General features: G+C 41.0%; 2 protein-coding genes across 3 annotated transcripts in view; one reads left to right on the top strand and one right to left on the bottom strand.

Moving 5' to 3' along the window:
* The window catches only part of LOC110988151 (eukaryotic translation initiation factor 4E-like), a 54,257-nt gene extending 48,014 nt beyond the window's left edge, over window positions 1-6,243 (bottom strand). Inside the window, exon 1 of the mRNA XM_022251418.2 lies at window positions 6,177-6,243. Coding sequence (XP_022107110.2) covers window positions 6,177-6,206 — 30 coding nt within the window. The 5' untranslated portion in view covers window positions 6,207-6,243. The remainder of the gene's footprint in view (window positions 1-6,176) is intronic.
* Window positions 6,244-9,047: 2,804 nt separating this feature from the next.
* Window positions 9,048-26,887, top strand: LOC110988154 (uncharacterized). 2 transcript variants are annotated; one of them, XM_022251420.2, is made up of 3 exons: window positions 9,048-9,578; window positions 15,058-15,873; window positions 16,759-26,887. In XM_022251420.2, the coding sequence occupies exons 1-3, from the start codon at window positions 9,333-9,335 to the stop codon at window positions 16,999-17,001; spliced, it is 1,305 nt and encodes a 434-aa protein (XP_022107112.2). In that variant the 5' UTR covers window positions 9,048-9,332; the 3' UTR covers window positions 17,002-26,887. The 2 variants fall into 2 exon arrangements, with proteins under 2 accessions (XP_022107112.2, XP_022107111.2); XM_022251419.2 differs by having other exon boundaries at window positions 9,051-9,578; window positions 15,058-16,023.
* Window positions 26,888-27,379: the final 492 nt, after the last annotated feature.

Here is a 27,379-nt window from a genome sequence, read left to right on the forward strand (position 1 = left end):
ACCTACACATGTACATGTACGACAGTGCTAGGTCCATAGGACTAGGTCGGTCACTGTAAATCAGAATTAAACATTTAATTTAATACTGAAACTAATCATTATAACGTAAGGCTGTTGACTAAATATGATCAAACACTCGCTTTTATTGAGGTGTAAAATGTTCAAAAATATTGATATCTCTGAACAATATGCAAAGATGCTTACAAGAAACTACCTAAAGCAAATTAGAGTTCAACAGGACATAGTTCCATAATGTGCCTACAAAAGCGCAAAATGCAGATCTCAATGTGTACAATGTATAATCGAACAGTTATTAAAGGAAAATTAGAAAATGCTCACTCACCATGTGTCCACTGCCACCATGCCATACTGCCGAGTTTCAAACTCAAATTTTACAATAGCGGGACTACACCTGAACTAGGCTACCAGTAGCTCACAACGTAAGTTAGGAGCACTATCAATATCAATGTGTGAACTTCACACGGAGATGTGTATCCCACACTAATGCAATGCAGTTTGCAGCAAAGACACTAACGTGACATAGAGAAGTGCACCTCGCAAGACGAAAGGCAGAAAAGCAAAGCTACATGGCAAGACGCACTATATATAGACAAATGAGCCAAATAACTTGCCCACCCCAACAGCAGACCTCTAAATATGGAATAGATATATAACTCCTACAAACGCAACACCACAACTTACAATTTATACAAAGCAGCTCTGCATACCCACAGAGCTAGACATTGTGATGCATGGCGAGAGAGGGCACACTTCAACTAATTATAAAGGCGCACTAAAAAAAGTGACATTAAACCTGACAATACAAAACAAACTCTGGGGAAACAGTTTAGAAAAAAAAATGTATTCAAATCAAAGTTGCTCGCGGATGGGGAGAGATGGGAGATTCATAATTTTATACACAGAAATACTATATAGGCCTATGCAGCACGATCGTAGTGAGCCTTTCGATGTCTCACTGTGCATTGTACGTGTACATGTGTGTATACATGTCCGAACCCTAACCGATCCGAAGTTCGGCAAAAAATTTCTGAGCCGTGTCTGAATCGAACTGAACCTTGACACATACTTGCAGCACTATTTGATGCGGAGTTTGACTTTTTTTATTACCTTCAAAGAATAAGGTATACCTGACTGAAGTTCAAATAAATTTATGTTGTGTGGATATTTCCTTTCAGAGACGATAGGTCAAGTGGTAAAATGAGGCAACCAGTTTGGCATTTCCAGTCACTCCTGTATAAACATATTTATTTTCCAGTCTAAAAAACGCTTAAAGACGAACAATGATCTTGTGGCGATATCTTTTTGTCATGAAGTACCCACTCAAAGCGTTTCTGAAGCTAGAGAAATGTCTGTAGCCTAGAATACAGTTGATTTTGCATCTCTATCACAAGGTGTTCCCCACTAATCCTTAAGGCCAGCCAAGGAGGGCTGACCGGGCCCACTGAAGTTCTCCTTGATCTATTGTTCACAACTACGGCTGTGTAAGCCACAAACTCCACTGTTCTCAGGGTTGCTTGTGAAGCTAGACAGTCCAGGGCAGACGGTTCTTTTCAAATCGTTGAACTGTCCCACACCAAAACACGAACGGAAAGAAGGGGGATTAACACCAACTGTTGAACTGTTTCTAAACCGTTTGTATTTTGACCTTGCGCCTTACTTCAGCGCAAGATTAGTAGAAGAACGAAAGAGAAATCGGGTACTTTACGCTCTGTTATTTGTTTTAAAATATGCCTAAGAGTCCGGATATGAAGTACCATTTCATAAAAATTGTTCAGTTTAAGTGCAACTCACGTGACTTCAACTTAAAGGAGCAGTGTTTCTGCAAATGAGTTTGTAGCCCATTGACTTTGTACACGTTATCAAGCCGCAATTTTGGTAACTTAGCGATGCTTGATTATTGACAAAGTGATGGTCAACAAAGACCCTGATGCAAGATTTATTGAAAATGAATGACGTCATGATGACGTCATGACCATATTTTGTGTTGATTTTTGAATATTTCATTTTTCCCTGTAGGTTTTGTACACATTTTTGACTTGGCATGAAATCTGTAAACTTCAAAGCCCTTTAATCTCCTGAAGGACATGTCCTATCTGGTTGAATTTTTGAAGATAACTAGAAAGGAAATGTTACAGACAAAAGTAGACTTCCTGTGCTGATGACGCCAGGGAATTAATCATGTGACGTTAAATGTGCACTCTTTAGGGCTCTGTATCTCCTGAGGTAGATGTCCCATCTGGTTCAAATCTTGCAGATATCTTGAAAAGGGAGTGCTCTAGAGGAATATGTACCTGATGTGATGATGACATCATCAATGTGGAGTCAAATAACATTTATTTCAAGGACATTATTTCCTGAAGTACATGCCTATATTCTGTTGAAACCTTGGATCCAAATGGTCATATTGACAGATTTGCGCCATCGCGTTTGTGCAGTAGATAGATTGTTCAACTTAAGAAAGGGATGCGAAAAAGCCCTCTGTTCTGTTGGCAAACAGACAGATGACTTCTAGTCGTCGTCTTCTTCTGATGACCCAAATTCCCTTTGTTTTGTACACGTTTCTTCCACCACCTACTTCAGTCCCTTAGCAACTTTGGATCTTCATCAAACTTACATCAATGAAGGAAACTTATCCAAAGATGTGCACAGAACAATAATGGGAACGTCATCAAGTGATTTATTATTGATTTTTTAATATTTATTTCAGCCCATTGACTTTTTACACATTTTCATGACACTACCGGTATTTTGGTGATTTTGTAATCAAAGACCCTGATACACAGATATGTCCAAATTTATGACGTCATGATGACGTCATCAATTGATTTTTTATGGATCTTCATTTCAACCCCATTGACTTTGTACATGTTTTCGAGGCATGATTTTGGGCACTTGGCGATATTCAATTGTCATCAAAGCTAAGGCAAAGACCCTGGTGCAAGAATTATATAAAATGGACGACGTCATGATGATGTCATCACCTTATTTTTTATTGGTTTTTGAATATTTTATTTTTTCCCCATTGGTTTTGTATATGTTTTTCAGCAGGCGCACTTTGGGACACTGGTCAATAAAACTGATTTCATGTTTGTGCACACTCATACTCCACCACGTAAAGAGGGTCCCAGAACACGTGTGTAATCACGACATCATCAGTGGTCATGTGACATGAAATTAAAGGTGCAGTTTTTCTCCATAGGGATTGTGCATGTTTTTGCACTACACACTACTATCAAGCTTAATGAGTAGTCCTCAACTTCGACCACGAATTACTACCAGAATGAAGAGAAATCAGACTAAATTTTTCCTTCCATTCAATTCCAAATATACCCAAGAGTCAGAATATCAAATAATATTTCATAATTTTTCTTCAGTTTAGACACAAATCTCGTGACATTGACTTAAAAGAGCAGTGTTTCTGGAAACGAGTTTCCATCGACTTTGTAGACGTTTTTGCACAGCAATTCTGTTTACTTTGCGATGTTTGATTGTTGACAAAGTGATAACAAACAAAGACCCTGATGCAAGATTTACACAAAATGGATGACGTCATGATGATACAAAAAACACCAATTTTATGACGTCATGGTGATGTCACCTTCTGATTTTTTATTGACTTTTTAATATTTCATATTCCCAATAGGTTTTAAACATGTTTTTGTTCCACAGCCAGTCTTCGGCAATTTTCTTGATCTGATTGGCTGTGTATTGGGTGTGCACTCTTTAATTCCCCCCAGCTATAGAGGGTCTGAGAACATCATCATGACATCATACAGTGTCACCTGACATAACATTAAAGAAGCGAACTTCAAGGCCTAATACATGTATCTCCTGAAAGACATGTTTAATTTGGTTGAAAGCTTGCAGGTATCTAGATAGGGAAGTGCAATAGAAAAAATTGACCCTGTGTGATAATGACGTCATCATGGACCAGTCACGTGACATAAAACATGCACTTTTTCAATCAATGTATCTTGCAAAGTTTAAACTTGTAAACTTTAATTATTTGTATCTCCTAATGTTCAAAAGGGTTCGAATATTTGTTATCATGAGGTCACCAAAAACATTATTTGAGACTTTGGGAACTCTTTGAGTGGTGTTTGAGTAAGAAGTGAGAAATCCAAATGTGGTGCTGTCTCAATTGAAGGAATGCCCTTTTCTTAAGCAAAAGAAAATGTGAAAAAGCCCTTTGCTCTGTCCTTAAGACAGACAAAACTTTTAGTTTCTTCTTTTTATTCCTCTTTTGCCCCAAATCCCCTTTATTTTGTACAAGTTTCTTCCAACACCGACTTTAGTCCTTTTACAACTTCGGATCTTCATCAAACTTACATCAATGAAGGTCCCTAGTGTAAAGATGTGTCTAGAACAATGACGTCATGATGACCTCATCAAGTGATTTCTTACTGATTGTTTAATATTTATTTCAGCCTATTCATGTGTACTTGTGAAGACGAGCCGCAACCAAATAATTGACTATGGCTGCAATTGATACACAAGACATGGAAATTGGCTGCATTCGCTTTCTGTATGTGTGTGTGTCATTCTTAGGCGTGCTGGTCGAAATGGCAGTTGGCTGCAGTGTGCTGGGGGTCACACTGACCAATTACAGGGCTCCTCATTATTTATGCCTGAATAGCAGGAATGAAAAGCAAAAGTGGTTGGGTGCCAGTGCATGTGAGCTCGCTGTCGCAATGTGAATGCTTTCTGTTGAGGCTGCAAATGGGTGCGGACAGGCAGCGATCTTTGTCCGCATCCACGTGCCGCCTCAACACCAAGTGTTCACTGTACATCGGCGCACTCACGTGGCTCGTCTTCGCAAGTACACATATGAACTGCATGACTCTTGGACACTTATCGGGAAATATTTGCACCTTTTTTGGGAAAATGGTATGGTTTGGGCCCATTTTTTTCTTGGTACTCAGAACAAAGGGATGTAAGCTACCATACATAGAAATCTTAAGAGAAATGGAACAGCATTTCTATGGGTTCACAACTAGAATAGAATCCCTGTTCATGCCATGTCAAACATCATGTAGAGCCTATGGTGAAAAAGGCTCATTTTCTGAAGGCTTCGTGGGAGTGGAGTGGACGTCGGACCCCACAGTTCTGGGGGTAGAAGTAGCTAGGCTGCAAGGGGCCTACGTGTACCTGTAAGGTAACAGTTTGTGTGACATTCCAACAGTGTTTTAGCCAGGATTTGAAAGGTGGTAGCGCAATTTTGTTACAGTCCAAAATTTGTGCGCGAATTTGAAGCACGCAACACGAACATGCAGTGCGGAGTCCCTTACGGCTGGGATACAGGGCCTGCGTAAGGGACCTGAAAGCTCTGCCTATTTTAGATGCTCTCTGGTGGTCTCTAATGAATTTCTGACATTTTTTGATAAGAGTTTTTGCCTTTTCAAACAAAAAATAACAGCCTTTGGAAAAAAAATTAAATTGTAAAACTATGTGCAATTGTTGTTTTATATAGTGTGATTAAACAGCCCTGCAGCAAAGAAGGGAATAATGAGTAAGGGAACCTGCCTGCCCACATGGATGCGTTTGAACCAGTGTACACATACTTTACTGCAGCATATTTTCTATTTGGGACTTGGTTGATGGGGTTAAAAATGGGAAAAGGCTGAATTTTAGCTCAGAATTTATTTTCAGGATCTAGATTACACAAGCATTGAATTAAGTAGTGCACGGCTTGATTTGCACTGCCAGGCCGTGCTTGAAAAAATGGGCCATGATTTCACAAAACTGGCCATGCAAAACACAGCTAACATGCTGCATACCAACCCTTTTATTTTAATGGACAAGCATGACAAGTCCCTTTTCTCTTATCCATTCGACAACTCACACACTAACCCTAGGCCCTAACGCTAGCCCAGTTATGAGCCAGGCATGGACACAGACCTACTGACATGACTGATACATGCGCATGCCTGATCACACCATCCATGCAGTGATGCACATATCATCATGTCATCACACCGCATGGTCACACGTGATGGGAAAGTCACATACGTTACAAAATACCTCTGACAGACTGATTTCTGGGGAGTCAATATTTCTTAAAATAGGCGGAAATTTGATTTTCCTCCTCCCCATTCCAAAACTTGTCATAACAAATTAAAATACCACACACATCCAACAAAAAACTGACAAAATACCTCTTGTGATACTGCTACTGCGGAGGCCATGTTCGCTGAGAAATCCAATATGGCGGCTAGTCACGTGATACCGGCGAAATTTTACGGCAAGCGAGCCCGCACGCGCGGGTACGGGTACGCACGCACGCGTGACATCGATACTCGATCCTGCAATGCACATAAAAGATTATTTTACGAATATGGTAATAGTTATGAGTCAAAACCTCCTGTGAAATTCTAGTAGAGCCCACGAGTCTCATGGAGTATACATTTTTAAAACTGAAGGTTTTTTTTCAAGTTCGTTTCACAAGGCACTTTTTTAAATTCGTTTTTTGACCTATTTTTTGAAACATTGTTTTTTAATTGTTAGTTTGGGGAAAATCGCTTTTACGAGAACTATTTTTTTCAAACTCAGAAAACCATATCTCATAAAAACGAACTTTGAAAAATATACTTCACCTTATAAAAGTGCATATACTTCAGATCATGGCACTTGTGGGTATTTCGTAAACTTCTGGAAATTTGCTCCGTCGAGCAAATCAGTTGCTCCTTCCTCCATGCTGGTACAAACAATCAGCGGAATCACTACATGTTTTGTTTTAAATTTACTTTACTTAACACGTACAATTAGTTAATATTTTTTTAAATTTTATTTTAAAAAGTGCTAGCCGGGTTTTCGGACCAGTAGGGCTGGAAGAACTCCGAGTCAGCTTCACCGGCGGCGGAACGATCGGGATGGGGGGGGGCAGTTGTTAGACCATCAGGCATCAGCTATTAAGAACTCAATCTATCGAGCCCAACCTAATTATAGGGCCTTCAAAATGGGGAGGGGGGTCAGGTCCCCCGGTCAAAAAGTGAGGCTACTGACGAATGTTGATCAACGTGTGGTAATTTATTTTTTTCAACGAATATCATCGATTTTATTTTACGGCAATTTATTTCAAATCAGTGTTTTTTTATTAGACTTTAGATCAATAAAAGATTTATGGTGAAGTCGTTTTCGGTAACGCAGAGGAAAAGGTGAAACATTCTATCGGCTCCTGTTTGATTTGTGCATTAAGAGAGCATTGTTTTCTCATAAACCGGCAGGATTTCTCAATTGATTACCCTATCCCGCTCTCCTATACCGGCTACGTGAATACATGTTCGTACATGTACATGTACGTTCTGAGGACGTCTGTAAGACGTCTGGAGACTAGGTACGAGACGGAACCAGTCTACTGAAGGCTTGGGCAGTTGAAAATCTGGAAACCACGGATAACCTTTTGACTGCGCCCCGGCATGTGCGTTTTGGAGGAAGTGGAAGAAAAAAAGGAAGCAGCGGGAGGGGGGGGGACAAGAGGAAAAGAGTGAAAATCACCAATTGGCTTGAAAATATCTCAGATATTTACTTCTTGCTGCCGAGTGCTTAGTGCCCACCCACCCAGCTTTGCCGCCTCCCGATGCCTACTGAGGCCTACAATGTTCTCGGCTCGCTCCCATGCATAGGCCTGTGACGCGGTATAGTTTTACAATGAAGCCTGATAGGGTAAATGAATCTGGAAAGTGCTCTTATCCCTTTCTAGGAATATTCGTTCAATTAAAAGACAAAATGGCGATTGCTTAAACGACTGTGGCCACAGTTACATTCACTGTTTAGGGCAATTAGCATGCGGATGCCCGATTTCATGGCGCTGATAAGCTTAACAAAGGCTCTGCCTTTTTCAAGAAGAGCAGTAAGCACGGCAAAATGCATGCTTACCTTACAGGAATAATTTGCTTAATGAAGTTTCAATGTGGGAATCTCTATGTGCGCCCAGCTGTGAACCAGGCCAACTGAAGCACCGCTATTCTCTGCTGAAAAGCTCTATGAAATCGCTGCAGAAGCGAGGATGCCGACGTTTTTGTGCATTCGACTAAAGGTCTAAAGGTCGTTCTCGTAAGATTCAAACAAACTGGCAGCAGGACCCATTTAAAAGTGAGATTCATATAGTTCCGTTGAATCTCTAGAGAAGGCATTTCCATGATCTAAAAATGAGCGGAAATGACAAAGTGGCCTTTGAACACATGTACGTATACATGTACATCTGTTTTGTGATTGACTATCTGTGTAGACATAAGCGCAAACTTGCTGTGGAACTGCGTTATTACGTTAGGGTTGCGCATGTACCCAGTACGAAGCTCTGAAAGTGCCATCCTGCTTGTTGAGATCCTCACATATTTCATCTCAGGATGATGACATATTACGGGCAATATGGAGACACCATGAGATGTTTTATCGCAGGATGGAGACATCCCGTGATAACATTTATCATGGGATGACGACATTCTGAAAGTAATATGATGACATTATTTGTCAATGGGTGCCATGATAAACCACCTTGAAAACAGCTGGCCTGATATGGTAGTGTTTTCAAAGAATTGTCCTGTTGCCATACACGATATTATTTAGATGATGTCTCACCACCTGTTACAAGTTGTCAAGTAGACATCACACTTGGTGAATGTCTCTGGATGATGATACCCTGAGCTAATGATTATTGTCATTATCTGAGGATGTCATCATCCAACTTTTATGATATTGTCATCCCGTGATAAATTATCTCAGGATGTCGACATCTTGCTTCTTATGTCGTCATCCCGAGAAAAACATTTCAGAATCTCAACAAGTTGGATGGCACTTTCAGAGTTCCGTACAAATCGCCAAACGGGGCCATGATCCCGTTCTTTACATTTCATTTCAAAGCACTTTTTCGTGTGCACAAATTTCTAGCTTATGGTGGCGACATAGTAGAGAAAACACACCCGTGTTGAAAATGAAGCGTTCCATTTCAGCGACCAGCATAGTGTACATGTACATGTACAGTACAGTGTGTATGTACACGTGCTGCGCGCTCTGAGGTTACCGGACCAAAAACACACACATCCACACACGTGTGCGTACCGATCTCTTTACCCTTATTCACATTATGCACGTCCTGATGCACGAACTAAACTGCAGGTGCCAGGATAGGATGAGGTCATGTTTGCCGAAGCGTCTCTGTACGTAAAAACGTGTACAGAGTAAAATCTGAGCGGACGTGTTTTGTAATGGCGACACATTCATGCTATAGTAAACGCATCCTGGTAATCCGCTTCATCGAGTGCCGTACTTCTACTCCAAGAAATAAGTTCGTCTGTAATAGCTGAAGTGGTAATATGTTTTCAGGGCAAGATGCCGGTCCTCCGGGCCAGTGGGAAACCAAGCAAATTCTAAAGTGGATGCAGGGAGACGACGAATGCAGGGAGGAAATCAAAAATCGGATCATGAATGTCATACGAACGAACGATTTGGACGGGCACACGTTGAAGCAACTGGCCGCCGAAAAAGATGAAATACAAGATCTTTTTCCCGCGCTCAAAGATAGACTTGCCTTTAAGTCATTACTACGGAAACTCTTCAAGGTACGTCAAGATGATCAAACCATGGGGACTCGAGGCAAACAAACCTGTCATTCCTTGATTTCAATACCTTCTTTACAGTAACTAGTTTTACTGAGGTATGGCTTCATGTTATGTTAACCCACGGGTTATTAATGGTGTACATACCCCAGGTAGATCTCGGCTGAAATGTTTGTCCCCTGGGCCGCTCAAGTTGTGACACGTTATTAGGCCTACGCGTGTAAATGTGGACAGCAATTGGACACTTTGGTCTTGAATTGTAGGCCTGATTATCAACTAATAAACTAATCATCTGAATCTTAAGTCGATTTGACTCCTTTAGTCATTTTTAGCTGTTTCAGGTTTGGGGCACTAGTTGCGCTCGAACTGAACAATGAATGATTTGGACTTTCCAGTTGGCCATTTCATTTATCATCATGGAGGGAACATTAACATGCAAATACCTTTACGAAATTTCAATGACCATACATGTGTACGCTGCGAGAATCGCAGCCAACGGTGAAATGTAAGTAGCTATGAATTAAAAAATGGCAAACTATATAGGGTTGTTCGAGTGTAACTGAATTGCACACGTGCGTTGTTAAAAAATACCTCTGGTCGCACTGTGATACTTCGTTTCTGAACTTGCCTCATGATGTCAACTTTGGGAATCACTGAGTTGTTTTATTTCTTTTGTTATCAACAGTCAAACAGCTACGACAGTGAGGACCTCGTAAACGTGCATGATATAACGTCACCTCCTTTTTTTTTTAAAGGAAACAGTTTCATGTCCGGACATTACTGGTCACTGCACTAACCCTATGAGACTGATCTGAAAAAAAAATGCTTTCTTTTTAGTAGTAAATGTTTCAATATTGTCCGTGCTAAATTTGACTTTGTAGGACATGTCATCACTTTCTAATGGCTAATAGGTTTTAGTGTAAGGGAAAAGTTAGTGAAGTATGTATAAACGTCTTACCTTTTTATTGCAATACGACGTTTATTTCCGTATTGGTGAAGATCAGGAAAGTAAACAATAGCAGTATAAATATATAAATCGAGAGATAATTACAGAGTAACAAAAACAAGAAATACACAAATAAAGGGACAACCAATATCGATATGGGCTTTCAGAAGCCGGGACGCTTGTATTGAAAAGCCGTGGACAAAACGAACTTTACACAGAGACAACAAACAACAAAAGATTGACTTCGGGGAATGAGTTATGAACTGGACTGATACATGCAATATTGATTGTTAAAAGATAGATCCATTTACGAGCATAATCACATTTTGGACTTAACTGTACCAGATATTTTCAACGTAACCGCTAAATTTCAGCTAAAAGGAAAGCGGTAATCAGTGCAGTGATTGAAGGTGGTTAACCAGTATTATACTGCAACCTTCCCATGCGATGGTTGTCAAATATTCACGTTCAAACCACTGAAGGAAAATTTTTATTTACTCTGCAGGGTGAGGCCTGTTTTGACACATGCATGCAAAAATAGTGATTTTTGGTCCAAAGCTCTTTTTGCGGAGGGAAGGTTGTAACATTTTGAGACGATATTTTAAAGACCTAAAAATAACTGACGACTTCTGGACGCTTTCAAATGTAGGCTTAGAGGGAGAAAGGCATGAAGATTTCAGATTTTTCGGCATATTTTTGCATTTCAGGGTTTAGCTATTACAAGTAGGCCTAACCCACAATGGTGAGCGCGTCAGCATCTGTGACACGATTATTCCCTTCACAAAAAAGTTCCTAATTCCGTTTTCCTTTCTGAAAAATAATGTTATATTCAAGTATACTCAGATGTTATGCGATACATGTAATCAAGGAGTGAGATGTCGGAAATCATCGACAATCAGTCAAGTATTAAATGACACCTTGTGTTTGAAATTAAAACCGTTCGTCTTCCATACCTTTGATGGTGTTTATGTGAATACCAAGTGGTATTTTCCTCAAGCTAAAGTGTTTCTGCTGCTATTATGAACCATTTAGTTAAAGAACTCTCGTAACCAATGCTAGAACAAGATTATTCAGGTAGAAACACTTTGGAAGTATTTTATATATATGAAAAAGACCGACACTTGACTTTTCCTTGCCGTAAAAAGCATTTATGTGCTTGTGTGCATAGCTCATGGATTACCTGGATTCATTTCTAAAAATTTTTCATGAACTTTTATATATACTCATACTAACTTATACCTTATATAACTTATACTAACCTTGTCGAAATCGGGACGATTCACCTGAGTGGACCCGGACGGGATCAAACATTAGCCGTCAAGGCGTACCTTCTTGGCCGCAGGGTACACCTCGGGGTTCCATTTCCTGAACGACTAGAGAGCATCCCAACCCTGATCTCGACTAAGTGCAATTAGAGGGACCAACATGTAATAGTCATGTTTAGTTCTAATTGCGCTGTGGAATGGGTTGCTTAAACATCAGGTTGGACCTGGCTCCAAAAGGCGGCCTGCAGTATACAAAAGTATAACGGGGAATGTCCGGGATCCAGATACGTTGGAACAAGTTGTAAATAAAGTCACTACATGCAGTCTGTCCTCGATTCCTGCATTCGTTTGCTCAGGGCCGATATAAATGGTGACTTGTTCTGATTGTTCAGTAATTTGTCAAAATTGCAATGCCCAATATGAAATAGTCAAGCGTGTGTTTTAGACCAAGATCTTGATAGACGGCTAAGTCAGATGTTGGAATTGCATGCAGTCCAGTTGAAAGACCGACAAAAGAAATGATGGCCATCCGAGCAGAAGCATGCACCACCCCCAATCGGTTGAAAAGAGCCATATTGGTGGGGAGTGCTCAGTTTGTTGGTACACGTGAATCGCTACCACAACGCGTGCATTTCACAGTCGTTCGTGAACTGGCGAAGTACCGTTCCCACCAAGGGTGCAGTGTCCCAATTCAAGGAAAATTCTCCGCCAGGCGTAGGCGCACAAAAAGTACCCCACAGAGATTGCTTCGAAAAGAGGGGTCTGTTTGGGCCATGAAATGGTGAGATTGTGTCAGTATGGCCCAGGATCATCTCTGTAGATTCAGGGGCACCCATCTGGGGGCAAAGCAGACAAAAATGGGATTGAAAATTAGTCAGAAGAGCCCGAGGAAGGTGAGGGATGTCATTTGAAAAATGGCCGCTGGGAAGGCTTGGCAACATTCACTTTTGGGGGGGGTGAGTTTGTTTTGGGCGGATAATTAAAAACTTCATCGGTTAACCTACTAAAAATTGAAAATCAAATGAAATCTGAAGGACCGCACAACACATTGTTTTTAGTTTGAGAGGCCTCAGGGACTTCAGTTGCCTGTCATGAGGCTCCAAATTTGGTTGATTTTACACTATTTTCAAAGGAGCTTGAATTGGTTCAGTGCTCCCCTAAAGGACCCTCCCTTGCTAAGAATATTGCGCCATCTTGTGAGTGATTCCACTCGGGCCGGATGTAGACTGCAGCCGACCGCGTCGACGGTTGAGGATGCGTTATGCATACCGTGCACAACTTATCCAACAGACCAATATGGCCGTTTCACAATAATGCGCCACCAAGAGTTTGCAACACGTTGGCCAATCACAATGCGCGAAATTTGTCGACCCAATGCGCGTTTCAAAAGGGTCGACAAATTTCGCGCGTTATGATTGGCCAACGTGTCGCAAACTCTTGGTGGCGCACTATTGTGAATCGCCCGTATTGGCTGAGTTCGGGCGGCTTGTTCTCGTATGATAACCCTCACCCTCCTCAATCCTTCACCTGTTGGAGGACTGAGGAGTGTTAGGGTTAAGGAACAGCTCGAATCTTTTGCGGGTCGGTCACTCGAACGCTAGGAACGTACATCCGGTTATCGCTACTAGTTACTTGTAGCATGCAAGCAACATGCAACATGGCGGCGTCCTTGTACATTCTTCGAGAGTTAATGTCTGGGCCAACTTATTTCCCATTTAAAAAATCATATCTGTCATGAAAAATTATTGATGTTAATTGTGCAAAACTTTCCATTCTCTCCAGTTTTGTAAGCCATCTCGATAGTTTTGAAGCTTTCCAAAAATCAAATCTCATGAGTTTTCCCGTGTGTTCGTGTAAAACCCTCATGAGGAGGTGGTGTGTGAACCTATTCCGGGAACAGTGTTCTTGGGTCATGTTCCCGCCGTTCGAGCGCGAGATCTCGAGAACGCGAAACCCGTGTCAAGAACAGGCCGCCCGAACTGAGCGGGACCAAGTGAGGGCGTATTTTCCCAGCAACGGAGGCTCCTATGGGTGCACTGAACCAATTCAAGCTCCATTGAAAATAGTGTAAAATCAACCAAGTTTGGAGCCCCATGGCAGGCAACTGAAGTCCCTGAGGCCTCTCAAACAAAAATCAATGTGTTGTTTGGTCCTTCAGATTTCATTTGATTTTCAATTTTTAGTAGGTTAACCAATGAATTGTTTAATTATCCGCCCAAAACAAACTCACCCCCCCAAAAAGTGAATGTTGCCAAGCCCTCCCAGCGGCCATTTTTCAAATGACATCCCTCACCTTCCTGGGGCTCTTCTGACTTATTTTCAATCCCATTTTTGTCTGCTTTGCCCCCAGATGGGTGCCCCTGAATCTACAGAGATGATCCTGGGCCATACTGACACAATTCCACCATTTCCTGGCCCAAACAGACCTCTCTTTTCGAAACAATCTCTGGGGGTACTTTTTCTACGCCTCGGCCTGGCGGAGAATTTTCCTTGAATTGGGGCACTGCACCTCTTTGAGTACAGTCTACTAATTTGAGCCCCCTTGAAAACAGTGTAAAATCAGCACTGTTTAGGGCCCAATAACATGCATACCAACATCCCTGAGATTAATGAAACACAAATGAAATTATTGTCTGGTCCCAATCTTTCAATTTCTTTTCAATTTTGTGTAGGTTATCAATTACATTTTTAATTTAATTATTCCCACTAACAAAATCACCCCCGAAAAGTGATTTTTCCGAAGTCTGATTGCAGCCATTTTTCAACTGGCAACCCTAAACTTTCTCAAGCACTTAGGAAAATTTTTCAACCGTAGTTTTTAACCATTCTGCTCTCATGTGAAAGCTCAAAGACCCATGCAGGGAATTGATCCAGGCAACGATTTGCACAACCTCACCATTCTGGGGCTAATCAATCTCTTTTTTCAAAAGATACTGTGGGGCACTTTTAATGCTAATGAGCTGCGGCCAGAAATTCTCACTTGAATTAGTGGACTGTACTGCACCCCTATGGTAGGAACTACTCTTGGCTGATTCACAAATGATTATGAAATGCACGCGCATTGGTTGTGTCACTACCAACGAAATGATCAATCCCCACTAACGTAGCTCTTTTCAACTGATGAGTGCTTGATAGGGGCTTCTGCTCAAGGCGGATAGGTCGAAAGTTTTCATTGAAGGGCACATGTTGAAAATGTAGATATCACAATGTGCCAGAATAATCGATTTCGTAATGCAATAACCATTTGTGGTATTTATTTTATACCCGCCAGGAAGGAAAGCCAGTGTTGTGGGCAGAGTCATCTACCACTCAGAAACAGCCGCCGTTGTCCCAGCTAAATACAAGCCCATCAAGCTCACATAGGGGTCACCAGTTCACTGCTGGCCCACCTCATTTTCCTGACGTAAATCCTGGGCCTACTCATTTCCTTCGCAAGGACAGTTTCCTAGTTAATACATGTACTACGCAGCGCTTGGCTGTACTGGATGTGAACCATCGACCGGCGGAGAATAGGCCAGGGATGACCATGCATTTCAGTACAGTCACGCCGTCAGAAGTACCATCGGTGCATAAGTCAAACGAGTTCGAACCAATCAACACTACGGCACCAATTCCTTACGAAATGCAACAAACTGTGCATTCAAGCAAGCACACCAATACAACCACGCCAATTTACTGTCACCCCACAAAAACTGGGCTTGGCTCTGATCAGCCTGAAAAGCACTCGGTTAGCCAAACTACGACCCTGACACCTGTCACGCTATCTGCCATACCATCCCTCTGTCAGCCTGCTAATCAGACTGACTTATTAGTCTCAAACGCGACACAGCCATCTCCAGGACCACAGATATCATCCGTCACATCATACGCGGTCAGAGACAAAACCACAAAGAATCTGCTCTCCATTCACAACCCAAGCACTAATCGGACACCGCATGATCTGACAGTACAAACAGCCTCAACAGATCCACTGGCATCCATGTTGACTCACCACGCAAGGAGCATAAACTACCCAGCACCCCTCCCTAGATTTCCATTTGACCTGGATAAGACGTTGAGGTCATGTGCGGGGGGCGTGGCTATGTCTGTGCGTAGGAGGGTCATTCGAGAATCCGCTCGTTTTTATGTCAGCATCACCAAGGGACGAAAGATTAGTTCCAGTGATTATGTCAACATTGGACGTACAATAATTGGAAAATACCCTGGGCTTGCTTATGAAGATGACTATATACCATGGGTATTATGACAAACTTCCCAATTTTGGTTTGGTTTTCCTTTGTTAGCCTGTAGGCCTATACTGAATGTTTTCAATTCCATTACAGTTTGATACGGAGGGTGACGACTGAGAAAGAACGAGCTTCGACTTTTGATGAATAACACCTCATACATGCACTTGTGACATTTACATATTATTTACTGGGGACAAAATAACATGTTTGAAACAAACAAACAAACAAACAAACAAACACCCCAACAAACAAACAACCCAACAACCAACAAACAAGCAAACAAACAAAGTTTTTAATTTAAATTTTGTTTTATCGAAGTCTTTCCAAATGAAACTAGAAGCCACTCGAGCTTAGACTTGGAGTATACTGAAAAGAAGGGGGAAATAAGCAAATAATTGAACATTATTAATGACAGTGCGTTGCCATTCGAGTAGGGCCAACTGCGATCAGATGAGCTGGATTTAATTACAGTAATATTCATGTGAGATACTGGCTAACGATCCCTCGGTCAGAGAATGTGGGCTGGTGAAAATGTATACAAATAAAGGCGGTGAAATGTAGGTATATTACAAGATTTAGTCCGTGCAAAATGTTTCCTTAGAAATCCTTTTAGGGTAGACCGAAAGTGCGTTGTAAGAAATTGGTATAACAGAGAAGCAGTCGTGTGGTATTATGTTTTCTTCACGGTTAAATCTATCTTTCAAAGGCCATTAATTGCTTCTGTTTCTTCTTTTGCTCTGCAGTTTACATTCAACAAGCGCTTAAGCCAATCCATCCGGAACCTCCGTCGACGTCTCAAACAAACCAACGACAAGTCGATGTACGACTATCTGGACTCTATGGAGGGTCCCCTGCCTGTCCAAGTCATCGCGTTGGATGACGGAGAGGACTCTGAGGATGGCAAGGGTGTGGACGATGTGATTGAAGACGAAGGGGGATACGGAGAAGGGGAGATTATTCTCATCAAAGATGAGACACAAGCATGACTCAAGACAAGTAGCTATGAAGAAGTGCTTAATTTGTAATTTTTTTTCACTCAACTGTTAAAAATGGTTCTGGGCGTCAGTCACTGCACCAACCAGAACTACTGTCATCCACGCCGCTTGACAAGCAGTCACGCCTTTGCTCGTCGCACAGCATCACATGTCATTTCCGTAGCTAGGGCATTTCCCAAGGAGCAACCATTTTCACAAACAGCTTTATCTGTCCTTGGTTGCTGGCAATTATCACTGCTAAGTCGTTGCGCCTTTTTACCTATGTTTGTACATGTACAGAGGATATGCCGGCAGCATTTCTTCCGCAGGGATACCCATGAGTAGACCTTTTCTTTAAAGTCCCCCTAACAAACGCACTGACAGGGGAAATGACTGTCGTGCATAAGCTCTATATTCACGCTGCTGATACCAATTAACCATTCTGTAGTAGTAGGGAACGGTATTTTCCAGACAAGACATTCCTTCCCATTCTCAGGCCAGGAGGAACCAGCAGGGGCCTTCCCCAATCTAAGGAATTCCCCCAAATGCTTGCGGCCGCACACAAAATTTAGACACAACTTACGGGACAAAAGGGACTTTCCAAAACTCGTGACCTAAAAGGGACTTGCCCCTTTTCACGAGACCTTTGACCTTCAAAACCTAAAAAAGGAACTGTTCCGCTAACTCATGACTTCCTCGTGATTCCCAAACACAAAAGCGGAATCCCGCCCCCCGACTTTCCACTTTCGGAAAAAGTAGCTCTACACCGAACGCTCCGAGAAAAAATGAAATAAATTTTTAAAATGTATATATAAATAGAGATATGAATAGAGAAACCAACCCGCAACGCTGCCCTGTCTTAGCGGTCTTTAGGCGAGTGAAAAAAATCGTTTCTAGCTGACTTTGTCAAACGATATAACATTACATTACCGCCACCCGCTAAAAAAAGTCATTCAAAGCCCGAGCTCATGAAAGCGATTCAAGAGAGTCAATGGCAATTTAGAAATCTCACGAGACAATCATATCGTCAGCTTTTAAAAATAGCGCAAGACAACAACATAGAATATACGGCCTCGGGGACAAAAGGAAAAATATTGCGAACAGACTTGGTCACCGCGATTAAAGCATACATTAAGCCGCAGGCAATTGAAGAAGTAGACATTTGAAGAATTAGGCAATTTAGAGGCAACTATAGAGATTGGGAACTGATACGTAATTTCTTTGCCGACGACTTGATTCACTTTTTTGATTTTTACAAAAAGTACATCGAAGACAAAGCACTAGCCGAGTTTAAAGAAATCGGTTCATACAAGTTACAAACGGGAATAAATGTTCAATTCAAAATGGAAAAGCCCGGAATCGAGACTAAACTCGGCGTTTTACATTTACTAGTAAAAACAACGCGGTCTTTTTTCTAAACAAACAATTAAAGAATCGTTAAACCAGCAAATTGCAAAACGTCTAGAGGACGCGGAAGCTCATGAACAGAGAGGATCTGGCTGGATGTTTGCTAAAGTAGTCGCGTTTTACATAAACGTGGTTAAATATAATCCAGTCAGGGCTACTTACATTCCGTGGCCAAAATATTTGGCAGTAAAAACTGCAATGATCAACGTTCAAAACAAAGAAGATTAAGAATGTATTCGCTGGGCGTTGAGAGCTGCTTTGAAGTTATATTCAGATTACGTAAAGCATCAGTTGGAAATCAATCCAGATTATAAAATACACGAGGAGCGCACCTCGACTTACACGACAGCTGACGACTTAAATTTCGCAAATGTATACTTTCCAACAACCGTGTAACAAATTCCACGCATCGAATCGCAGAATAACTTGGCAATTAACATATTGGTTATACAGAGAAAGAAGGCACTTACGTGCTTTACAAAACTAAACGCGCTGACGAGCCAATTAATTTACTGTATTTTACTAAAGGCGAAACGAGTCATTATTGCTGGATCAAGAGCTTTTCTCAATTAATGTGCGACGCTACTGAACACACAGCGAAATTACACTGGTGTTTCAAATGGCTGTCTCACTTTCAAACGCAAGAAATACTAGACAGGCACCATATAGACTGTAAAGGGATTAACACAGCAGCGTATAAAGTGGAACTACCAGCCAAAGGCAAAATATTCTCAAACTTGAAAACTATAAAAACAAGCAGGATGCCCCCCTTCGTAATCTACGCAGATTTCGAATTTGTTTTGGAGCGTTTGCCACCAAAAGAATTAAACACGGTTAAAACACAAGTTCATAAACCATTCGGGTATTCATATGCAGTTGTCAGATGTGACGGCATTTGTACCAGTCGCGAGACCTACAGAGGCCCCGACGCGGCCTTTACATTTGTAGAATCGTTGTCTAGAGAGGTCGCCGAGATCTAGTCTGGTCGCACGAGTTGCAAAAGATCTACGAAAACTGTAACGCTACTGGATCTGCGAAAGACGCATCGTTTCAACCAAAGAATCACAATGCCGGTGTCAAGTCCCGGATGAGCCGAAACCAAAGAGCGAAAAAGCCGCTTTTAGTTCAGTAAACGAACGAGGTTTCAGAGACTACATTTGTATGACTTGTGAAAAGCCCATCAATAAATTTTGCAATTGTAATGTCAAGTTACGAGTAGTGCCTGGTCAAACATGTGTTTCCGTAGTGCTGCACAACTTGGAAAAATACGACGCGCATTTAATTATGCAGGGTGCTCAAGCGTTTGACGACAGTAAAATTAAAGTCATCGCCAAAAACACCGAAAATTATACCTCGTTTAGCTTTGATCAACTCAGGTTCCTAGACTCGTTTCATTTCATGGCAGCCTCACTCAATCGATTGGATTAAAAATTGTTTGCTCAAAGATATCCGCCTGCTCTTTGACGGGTTTCCAGAAAACAGGGGTTTACTTTTAGGAAAGGAAATTTACCCATACGAGTATATCGACTCGTTTGATAGATTTGAACAGACAAGCCTGCCTCCTCGAGCTGCTTTTTATAGCTCGTTGAGGCAGCAGTCCGTTGCAGAATGAGACTACACAAGGGCTCAAAATGTGTGGCAAGCTTTCGGTTGTCAAAATATCGGGATTATCACGATTTAAACGTCGAGACAGACGTATTGTTACTAGCAGGCGTATTTGAAAACGTTCGCCAAGTTTGCAAAAACCATTACGGTTTGGACCCGGCCAATTATTATAATTCGACTGGATAATCGTGGGATGCATTTTTAAAGCACTCTGGCATCGAATTGGAGCTTTTGACCAACTTTGAAAAGCACCTGTTTTTCGAAAGGGCCAAAAGAGGCGGCATTTCGAGCGTAGAGGCTAAGCGCTATGCCAAAGCAATAATCCCGAATTAAAAGACTACGATCCAAATAAGCCAACGTCACATATAATGTATTTGGACGCGAATAATTTAAACAGCTGGGCTCTGATGAGTCGTTACCCTTTAAACTTTTTCGATGGATTCAAGACGTAACAAAATTTACCCCAGAGTACATTTCGAAAATTTCCCCCAAAGCGTCTAAAGGCTACATGCTAGAAGTGACTTTGGACTATCCAAAACACTTACACGACAAACACAACGATTTCCCACTGGCACCTGAAAACATCTCGATCCCCAACGACTGGTTCTCAGTGTATCAAAAAGACTTGATAGCCAACGGTGAGCGAGTTACTTCGATAGGCAAGCTCGTATCCACTTTGAGCACCAAACACAAATACGTAGAGCACTATCGCACGTCACAAAAATATCTGGAACTCGGTCTAGAATTAAAACAAGTTCACCGAGCAATGTCGTTAAACAGGCGCCTTGGATGAAAAGTTATATCGATAGAAATACCGAGATGCGTAAATTAGCCAAGTCTGATTTTGAAAAGGACTTTTTCAAATTCATGAATAACTCGGTCTAAGGCAAGACGATGGAAAATGTGCGTTACCGCATGGACGGGCATTTACTGAGAGACCTTCACGACGCTGACAAATACAAGAAGCTAACTCTTAAACCAAATTATAAAGCGACTACGCCGTTTAAGGAATGTGATCTTTCATTTGTCGAAGTGTTTCACATAAAAACAAAGTTAAATAAGCCAATCTATTGCGGTGTAAGCGTGCTAGACTTGTCCAAGACTTTAATGTACGATTTTATTACAATACGTTAAAAGCGGCTTTCGGTTCAAACGTCTGTTTATTATACACTGACACGGACAGCCTGCTCGTTCAAAAGTACGTGCGCAAAAAGCGCAAGTTGTTTGACTTAAGCAATTATCCAACGGATCACCGGCAAGATGAAAGACGAATTTGGAGGTGAACTGATATCAGAAGCAATCTGCATTAGGCCAAAAATGTATTCGATTTTAACCGAGCACCAAAATTTGAAAAAGGCTTAAAGAGTTACAAAAATCGTAACGCAAAAACGGTTGTCGTACGAACACCGTATTTGAAAAAATGCAGCATTTTAATAAACAGCAGCTTTTCAGGTCTGATTAGCATCTGCTATTCACGGTGTCGCAAAAAATAAAAGTCTTTCGGCCCTTGGACACAAAGCGTTATGTATTACCAGACGAAATTGGCACTTTAGCTTATGGACATTATCAAGCCTTTCAAGCCGGCAGTAATTCGGTGTCTTCGGGTATCACTTGAAGTTCCTCTCTCACGAAACTTCGCTTTGGACCGTCTAATAAGTAGGACCCGTTTTCACGCGCTTGCCATTGACCCGTTTAAATTGACTCTTGCGTTTCTCAATTTGATAAACGTTTACAGACCAGACTGGATCGGTAGCCTTTTGACGGTACCGCCTTCTTGCTTGCCTGGATAAGATAAATATCTAACTAACACGTCTGGGGGAAGTTCTTTTTGGGTTTCCCTAAGAGGTGCTGCAGGCGTTTGTTTCACTCGATTCAACTTGACGGCTTCTGCGGGTTCTTTGTCAATTAACTGAGTTTTTTCCTTGTTAAGTGATTTTATTACTTGAGGCAGGCGTTTCACCCATTCCACGTTTCTAACACCAACGTTTAACATTTCTTGCGCGTATTGATGGCCAAATAAACGCTCGGCTAAAGTGGGATTATTAAACCGTTTTACTATTCCTTGCGATTGCTGTACGCCGGGTTCACCCACTTGAATTGCTACCCCGTGTTTTGTCATCAACTTTTTAAATTTGCCGTTAAATTCCAATCCAGCGTCTATGATAAACTTTGGCCAAGTCAGAGGCGACCTTTCGTAAATTTGTAAAGGACATCGAAGCTCTAACTCCTCAAGACCAGGAAAAGCTTTTTAATTTATACGAAGTACGCTTCGGGAAAGAAATCGTCATTACTTTGGGAAATGCGATTCTAAGTTTATACACGCGTCTTTTAGGCATTGCTGCACCCATAGAATTTTTAGGCTTCAACGTAGATTTGAAATCGGAATAAGACCTAACCAAAGATTTAAACAACGACTCAATTATAAGTCAAACGACGAGTCACTTCTTGAGCGAGCCCTGTTACAAACATGGAATTTATCTTTCACCCTTGGTAGCCACTTTAATTACGACAAAAACATTTAACCACCAATAAAATCAGTGTATTATAAAATAAGATGTCAACAGAACTACAGCAAACGACAGCACCGACTCCTGCCCTGAGTCCGGTAAAAAGCCAGGTACAGACGGTAACCAAAGTTAAAAATCCAAAGCGAGTAGAACAGGGGAAACGCCTAGCCGAACACAATAAAAAGATGAAACAGCAACTGGCCAAGATGATATTAGGCGAGTCCGAAGCCGGAATAAACTCGGAAAATAAAATTTATAAAACCGTTTCGGAAAATAGAGATTCAATTTTAGGCGGCTTGGCAGTTGGGACACTTGCATTATTTTTCATTTTAAAAAACAAGTCAACGCCTGCAAAAGCTCAAATGACTCAAGCAACATCAAAAGTTCAAACGACTGTACCAGCACCCGAAATTTAAGACTAAGAAATTTTAGACATGGAATAAATTTTTAAAATTAAGTTTAAAAAACCTATATATTAAGAATGAGTAACGCTAAAGCTATAGACGTAAATGGCATCGCCAATACGGTTTACCACGGCGCCATAGTCAGCCTAATCTCCATGGGTTATGCCATGCTGAGCAATAAGCTATTTAAAATTAAACCGCCAGATTTAAATAAATTATCGGTCGAAGACGCGATTAAATTCACGGCAGTGTCAAGCGGTGCATTATATAGCCACGCAGGGCTGGCTCGTATCGCAGGGCATCTTGCCGGCGAGTTTACCCACCACTTAAAGTCAAAATAATAACCGGTTTATTTTAAAGTAAAAGTATTATGATGGCAGAAGGCGGATTTGACACAGTAGAAATTCAAACTGTTAGACAGGAAAAGCAAATCAAGACGATTCGCAAGACCTGGCCTTATTTAATACAACGCAAACGGAAACGCCGTTTTGAAGAAGAGGGGTTATCTTTACCGTTGCTCCAGATGTACCTTTTACTGTTGCTCCAGATGAGGAACGAGAGACTTTTGAAACTTTAGATATTGAAAATCGATACGATAAATTAGTTAAAGATGTAGACCCCCTACGCGAAACAGACCTTGCAAGACAAGTCAGGCTAATGGAACTTAAACGGTTGTTTGTTGAAGATTAAGTGGATGATTTCTATGACGCTATTGAAAAAGAAACTGGTTACGAGCCGTTAAATAGAGATCCAAAAATATTTAATCTACTTTAAAGATCGTCTGTACGTCAAGTGTGAAGGTAAAAAGTTCTTCTTACGTATGAAAAAGACAATAGTCGATTTCTTAGTCTAGAGACAATCAGGAATAAAACAAACGTAGATTTCATAAGACGTGCCTTAGGTTTCCAAGACTACATAACCGATAAAACAAAAGCAGAAAAGAAGAAATTGGTCGCAAACTCGCGCAATTGCACCCCAAAGGCATAGAATTAATAGAACTACCCCAAGAAGCCGAAGGCGCCAAATATAAATCAGGCGAGACTACAAAATTTAAAGGCGTTTTTGCATATTGTAACAAATCTTGAGATTGGTTAATCGATTGTTCCAGGTCAGGCTCCGAGTTTATTAAAGACTCTACTATGGTAATAAACTACCTTTGAGCGTCTTATCCGGTATCATGGGTTAAAGCGCAGTTCTTTGTTTGAGCCTGAGCTCCAAGTAACGCGTAAAACGTAAGCTCGAATCGACTCGTTTACCTTTGTTATTCCCACGCCTGTCAAGCTTGATTTCTTTGGTATAAAATCCCACCAAGCCAACGTGACTGTGTCCGACAGCGAAATCCAATTTACGGTGTAAGTACTCGCATGACCAGAGCCTTTAGGCGGTTTAGCCCTACCAAGACCCATGTAAGTGGATCCTGCATATTTGCCATTTGTCACATGTAAGTCGTGCGCGTCGTAATTTTACCGGAAACCGGTATTATAAGCGTCGTCGTAATAATAAGCCGTGCCTAGTCCGTTTGATACGTTGTCCCTCGTTTGTTTAAAAGATTGATTTTGATAATAGACAAGTGTCTATAAATTTGCGATGATTTTAATTGTCGTCACTCGGAATTGCCTTCCCGTAAAATCTGTCCACGAATTTCTTCAATCTTTTGAAGCAGGTAAATTTTTGTCGCGTTTGATTCGGTTTGATACCCAGTTAAATCTGGATACATATTTGGCTGATTATCTGTCGTCATCTTTTAAAATATACGTGTTTTTAAAATGTCTTCCTCGGCACGGTTAAATAGTCTAACTGTAGTAAAATTGTGCCGTCTTTGTTGTTTATCAATTCTTGTCGCCTTGTTTCTCAACAAAAAAATGTAATCTCGTTTTCTGACCGTTTGAAAGTGACTTGGCGCTTTCACTCGGGTCTGATGTGGTGCACAATACATACGAGGGCTGTTCGTTGAAGAAATTAAAGTGATTGTTTATTTCACGGCAGTGTATCCAAAGTTCGTCAAAGGGATTTATATTTATCTTTCCCTTGTAAATCACGTTTTCCACGAGTCTACCTTTCGGCAGGTTTAAAAGCTTGCCGACTTTTACTCAACTTTAATCTGAGTTTTAAATCCGTTATCATAAATGTCACCAAGTATGACTTTTCGTGAAGTTTAAAACTCACGCCGGGAAATGGGTTTAAAATAAAATCAAACTAATCCACATTGTAAAATCCGGGTGGAATGACTACACTTCCTTGTTCTCCAGCGTTCACAAAATCTGCGGCGTTTCTCATTTGTGCAGACGATGCATCACTGCAGCGTTTGAACCAGAGGCCGTAACTAAAAGTGTGGGCCTGGGTTCGGTTTGAACGGCTCTGATGTGCCTAGTTCTGTCTTCGGTGTTGTCGCCTAAAAATCCTTCTTGAATAAATATTAAAGCGATGCGACTGGCTTGTTCATAAATATCAATTTATGCTCTGGTTACAAGTATAAGATAAATTAGCGCGTCGTCTTTCTCTTTATCTGTTGCTTCGGCTGATATTTCTCCTTCTCTTGAACGTTGATTGGTTAATGTTTGTTTTTGATTGATTGTTGAGAGTGTCTGTCTCTAATTCTGAGAACGGCACTGTTAGTTCAAGCGCTTTTATAACATCTTTGTTGATAGATGATACCTCTAGCGTTGGAGGCAGTCCACGCCTTTGTCTAACTCCTTCGGGCCCCCTTGCTGCAGGACGCCATTCTCCTTGCGTTTCCCATTCAATTTCGGTCGACTTTGTATTGTTAAAATAACCCGGGCAGAAGCTTACTTTTCTGACTTTAATCTTTTTATCGCCTTTTAAATTGTCGATTTGATTATCTAATTTAAACATCTGCTCGCTTTCGGTCAAATAAAAAGTGTCAGTCTCCATTTATAGTAAAAGGGTTTTTAAAAATCTTGCTCGGCAAGTTGAAATTTGTTAACGGCGTTGTCCCAGTGTTTCTCGGAGACTTGAAACAGGTCTTTTGCGGCTTTTGTGGGTTCTTTTGTCACGTCTTGATAACAAACGGCAATTAAAGCTCGTAGCGGCTTGCCTCTGGAATTTTTGCCTGCTAATATGTTGTTTACTTTATATTCGACGAGTCCCGCCTGTTCGGCGGTTAAACTCGATGTCAAGTCCATTAAGAATGTTACTTGTTTTCCATTTTGGCTTTTTATAGTCGAAACGTTGATTATATTTGCCGCCTATGTTTTCTGCCTCGTCCAAATAAATGCGACATGATATAGGTTTTCCCGGCTGAATTATTTAAAACAGCATCCAAATTCATGAAAGTGCATTGACCTTCGAGCGATTTCTCGAAGCCTGTTACTCCCATGGTTGATTTTCGAAACTTTGCGCATTCAGTTTTGTTTGTGGACGTTCAATCTTGCACTTTCAAGGATTCAGTTTAGTAACAGTATCATTCAATGTCACGATGCACAAGCGTCACTCAATTTCGCCCTGGGTGACTGGGAGGTGGATTCCTACACAAATTTTACTTTCATATCCGTCAATGGGCACTCATATTCGCAATTTCAGCTTTTCAAAGTATACGTAAACCCTAAGTATTGAAGAAAAGATAGAGTTTCTGTATAATTATGATACGTGTACAGTTCCAGAGACATCTTGATCGCTGGCGATATTTGCCCTGGATCTTTATTATTCCCAACCTTTTCATTTAACTTATACTTGTATACTTTTGTTCTGTTAAATGCTTATGGGGATAATATCGTGTTGTTATTTTTTTTAAGTTGACAATTTCGGATTACATGAAACCAATTTTGTTCTTTCTTTTTATAAATCTTCAAGCAGGAAATATACGAATTATAAGATGACTGCTGAAAAGATTGAGTATTTGGTCATTGTTTTAACAATCATTTTAACCAGATAAGAAGAATTTGATCATTTCTTTTTCTCGTTTTAAGCAGAAATAAAGACGTACATTATAGACAAGAGGTTCTCCCACCAAGGTGATTCTAGTGTTAGTGTATGTTCTTCTGCGAGTTAAACCCCTCTTCAAACATTTAAAATTTGTAAATTAGACTTTGATGAAAAACATTGCCCCGATGTCAGAACTTGCTTGCCTATTCACGAAATTGCATGCCTATTACGAGTACCACAAAGTGACCGTGCGAATTTGACTTCTGTTCTTGGGGTTTCCTAAACTAAATAGCGACTCAAACTTTGCTGTTTAACAGGAATTTGCAATCGCGTGCTCATGGAGTTAAAGTTAAATTGAATGATTATTTTGGCTGATTGAACGTTGATCTGGATCGTCAGTCAATTTCGCGCTAAATTGAATGAGCCTGAAGTTAATTGGAGCGCCAATTTCAAAAAGTTGGGCGGGAAAACCTATACTAGCCCGCAATCTCGGCAGACGAGTTTATAATCTATTCCCATTCTATTGGTGTGTGGGCAGGTGTCTTCTTTGCCCGTGATTGTTATTTATTTAAAGGACGTAAATTA

The sequence above is a fragment of the Acanthaster planci genome, linkage group LG19 (genome assembly GCF_054643075.1).
Source record: "Acanthaster planci isolate LZ-2023a linkage group LG19, COTS_SCS, whole genome shotgun sequence".
Taxonomy (NCBI): Eukaryota; Metazoa; Echinodermata; class Asteroidea; order Valvatida; family Acanthasteridae; genus Acanthaster; species Acanthaster planci.

Excerpts from the sequence above, each read along its gene's own strand:
- LOC110988154 (XM_022251419.2), top strand. The coding sequence starts at position 9,333 with ATGTTTTCAGGGCAAGATGCCGGTCCTCCGGGCCAGTGGGAAACCAAG. Across the intron at positions 9,579-15,057 it reads TACTACGGAAACTCTTCAAG|GAAGGAAAGCCAGTGTTGTG; the intron begins GTACGTCAAGAT and ends TATACCCGCCAG. Across the intron at positions 16,024-16,758 it reads AAGATGACTATATACCATGG|TTTACATTCAACAAGCGCTT; the intron begins GTATTATGACAA and ends TTTGCTCTGCAG.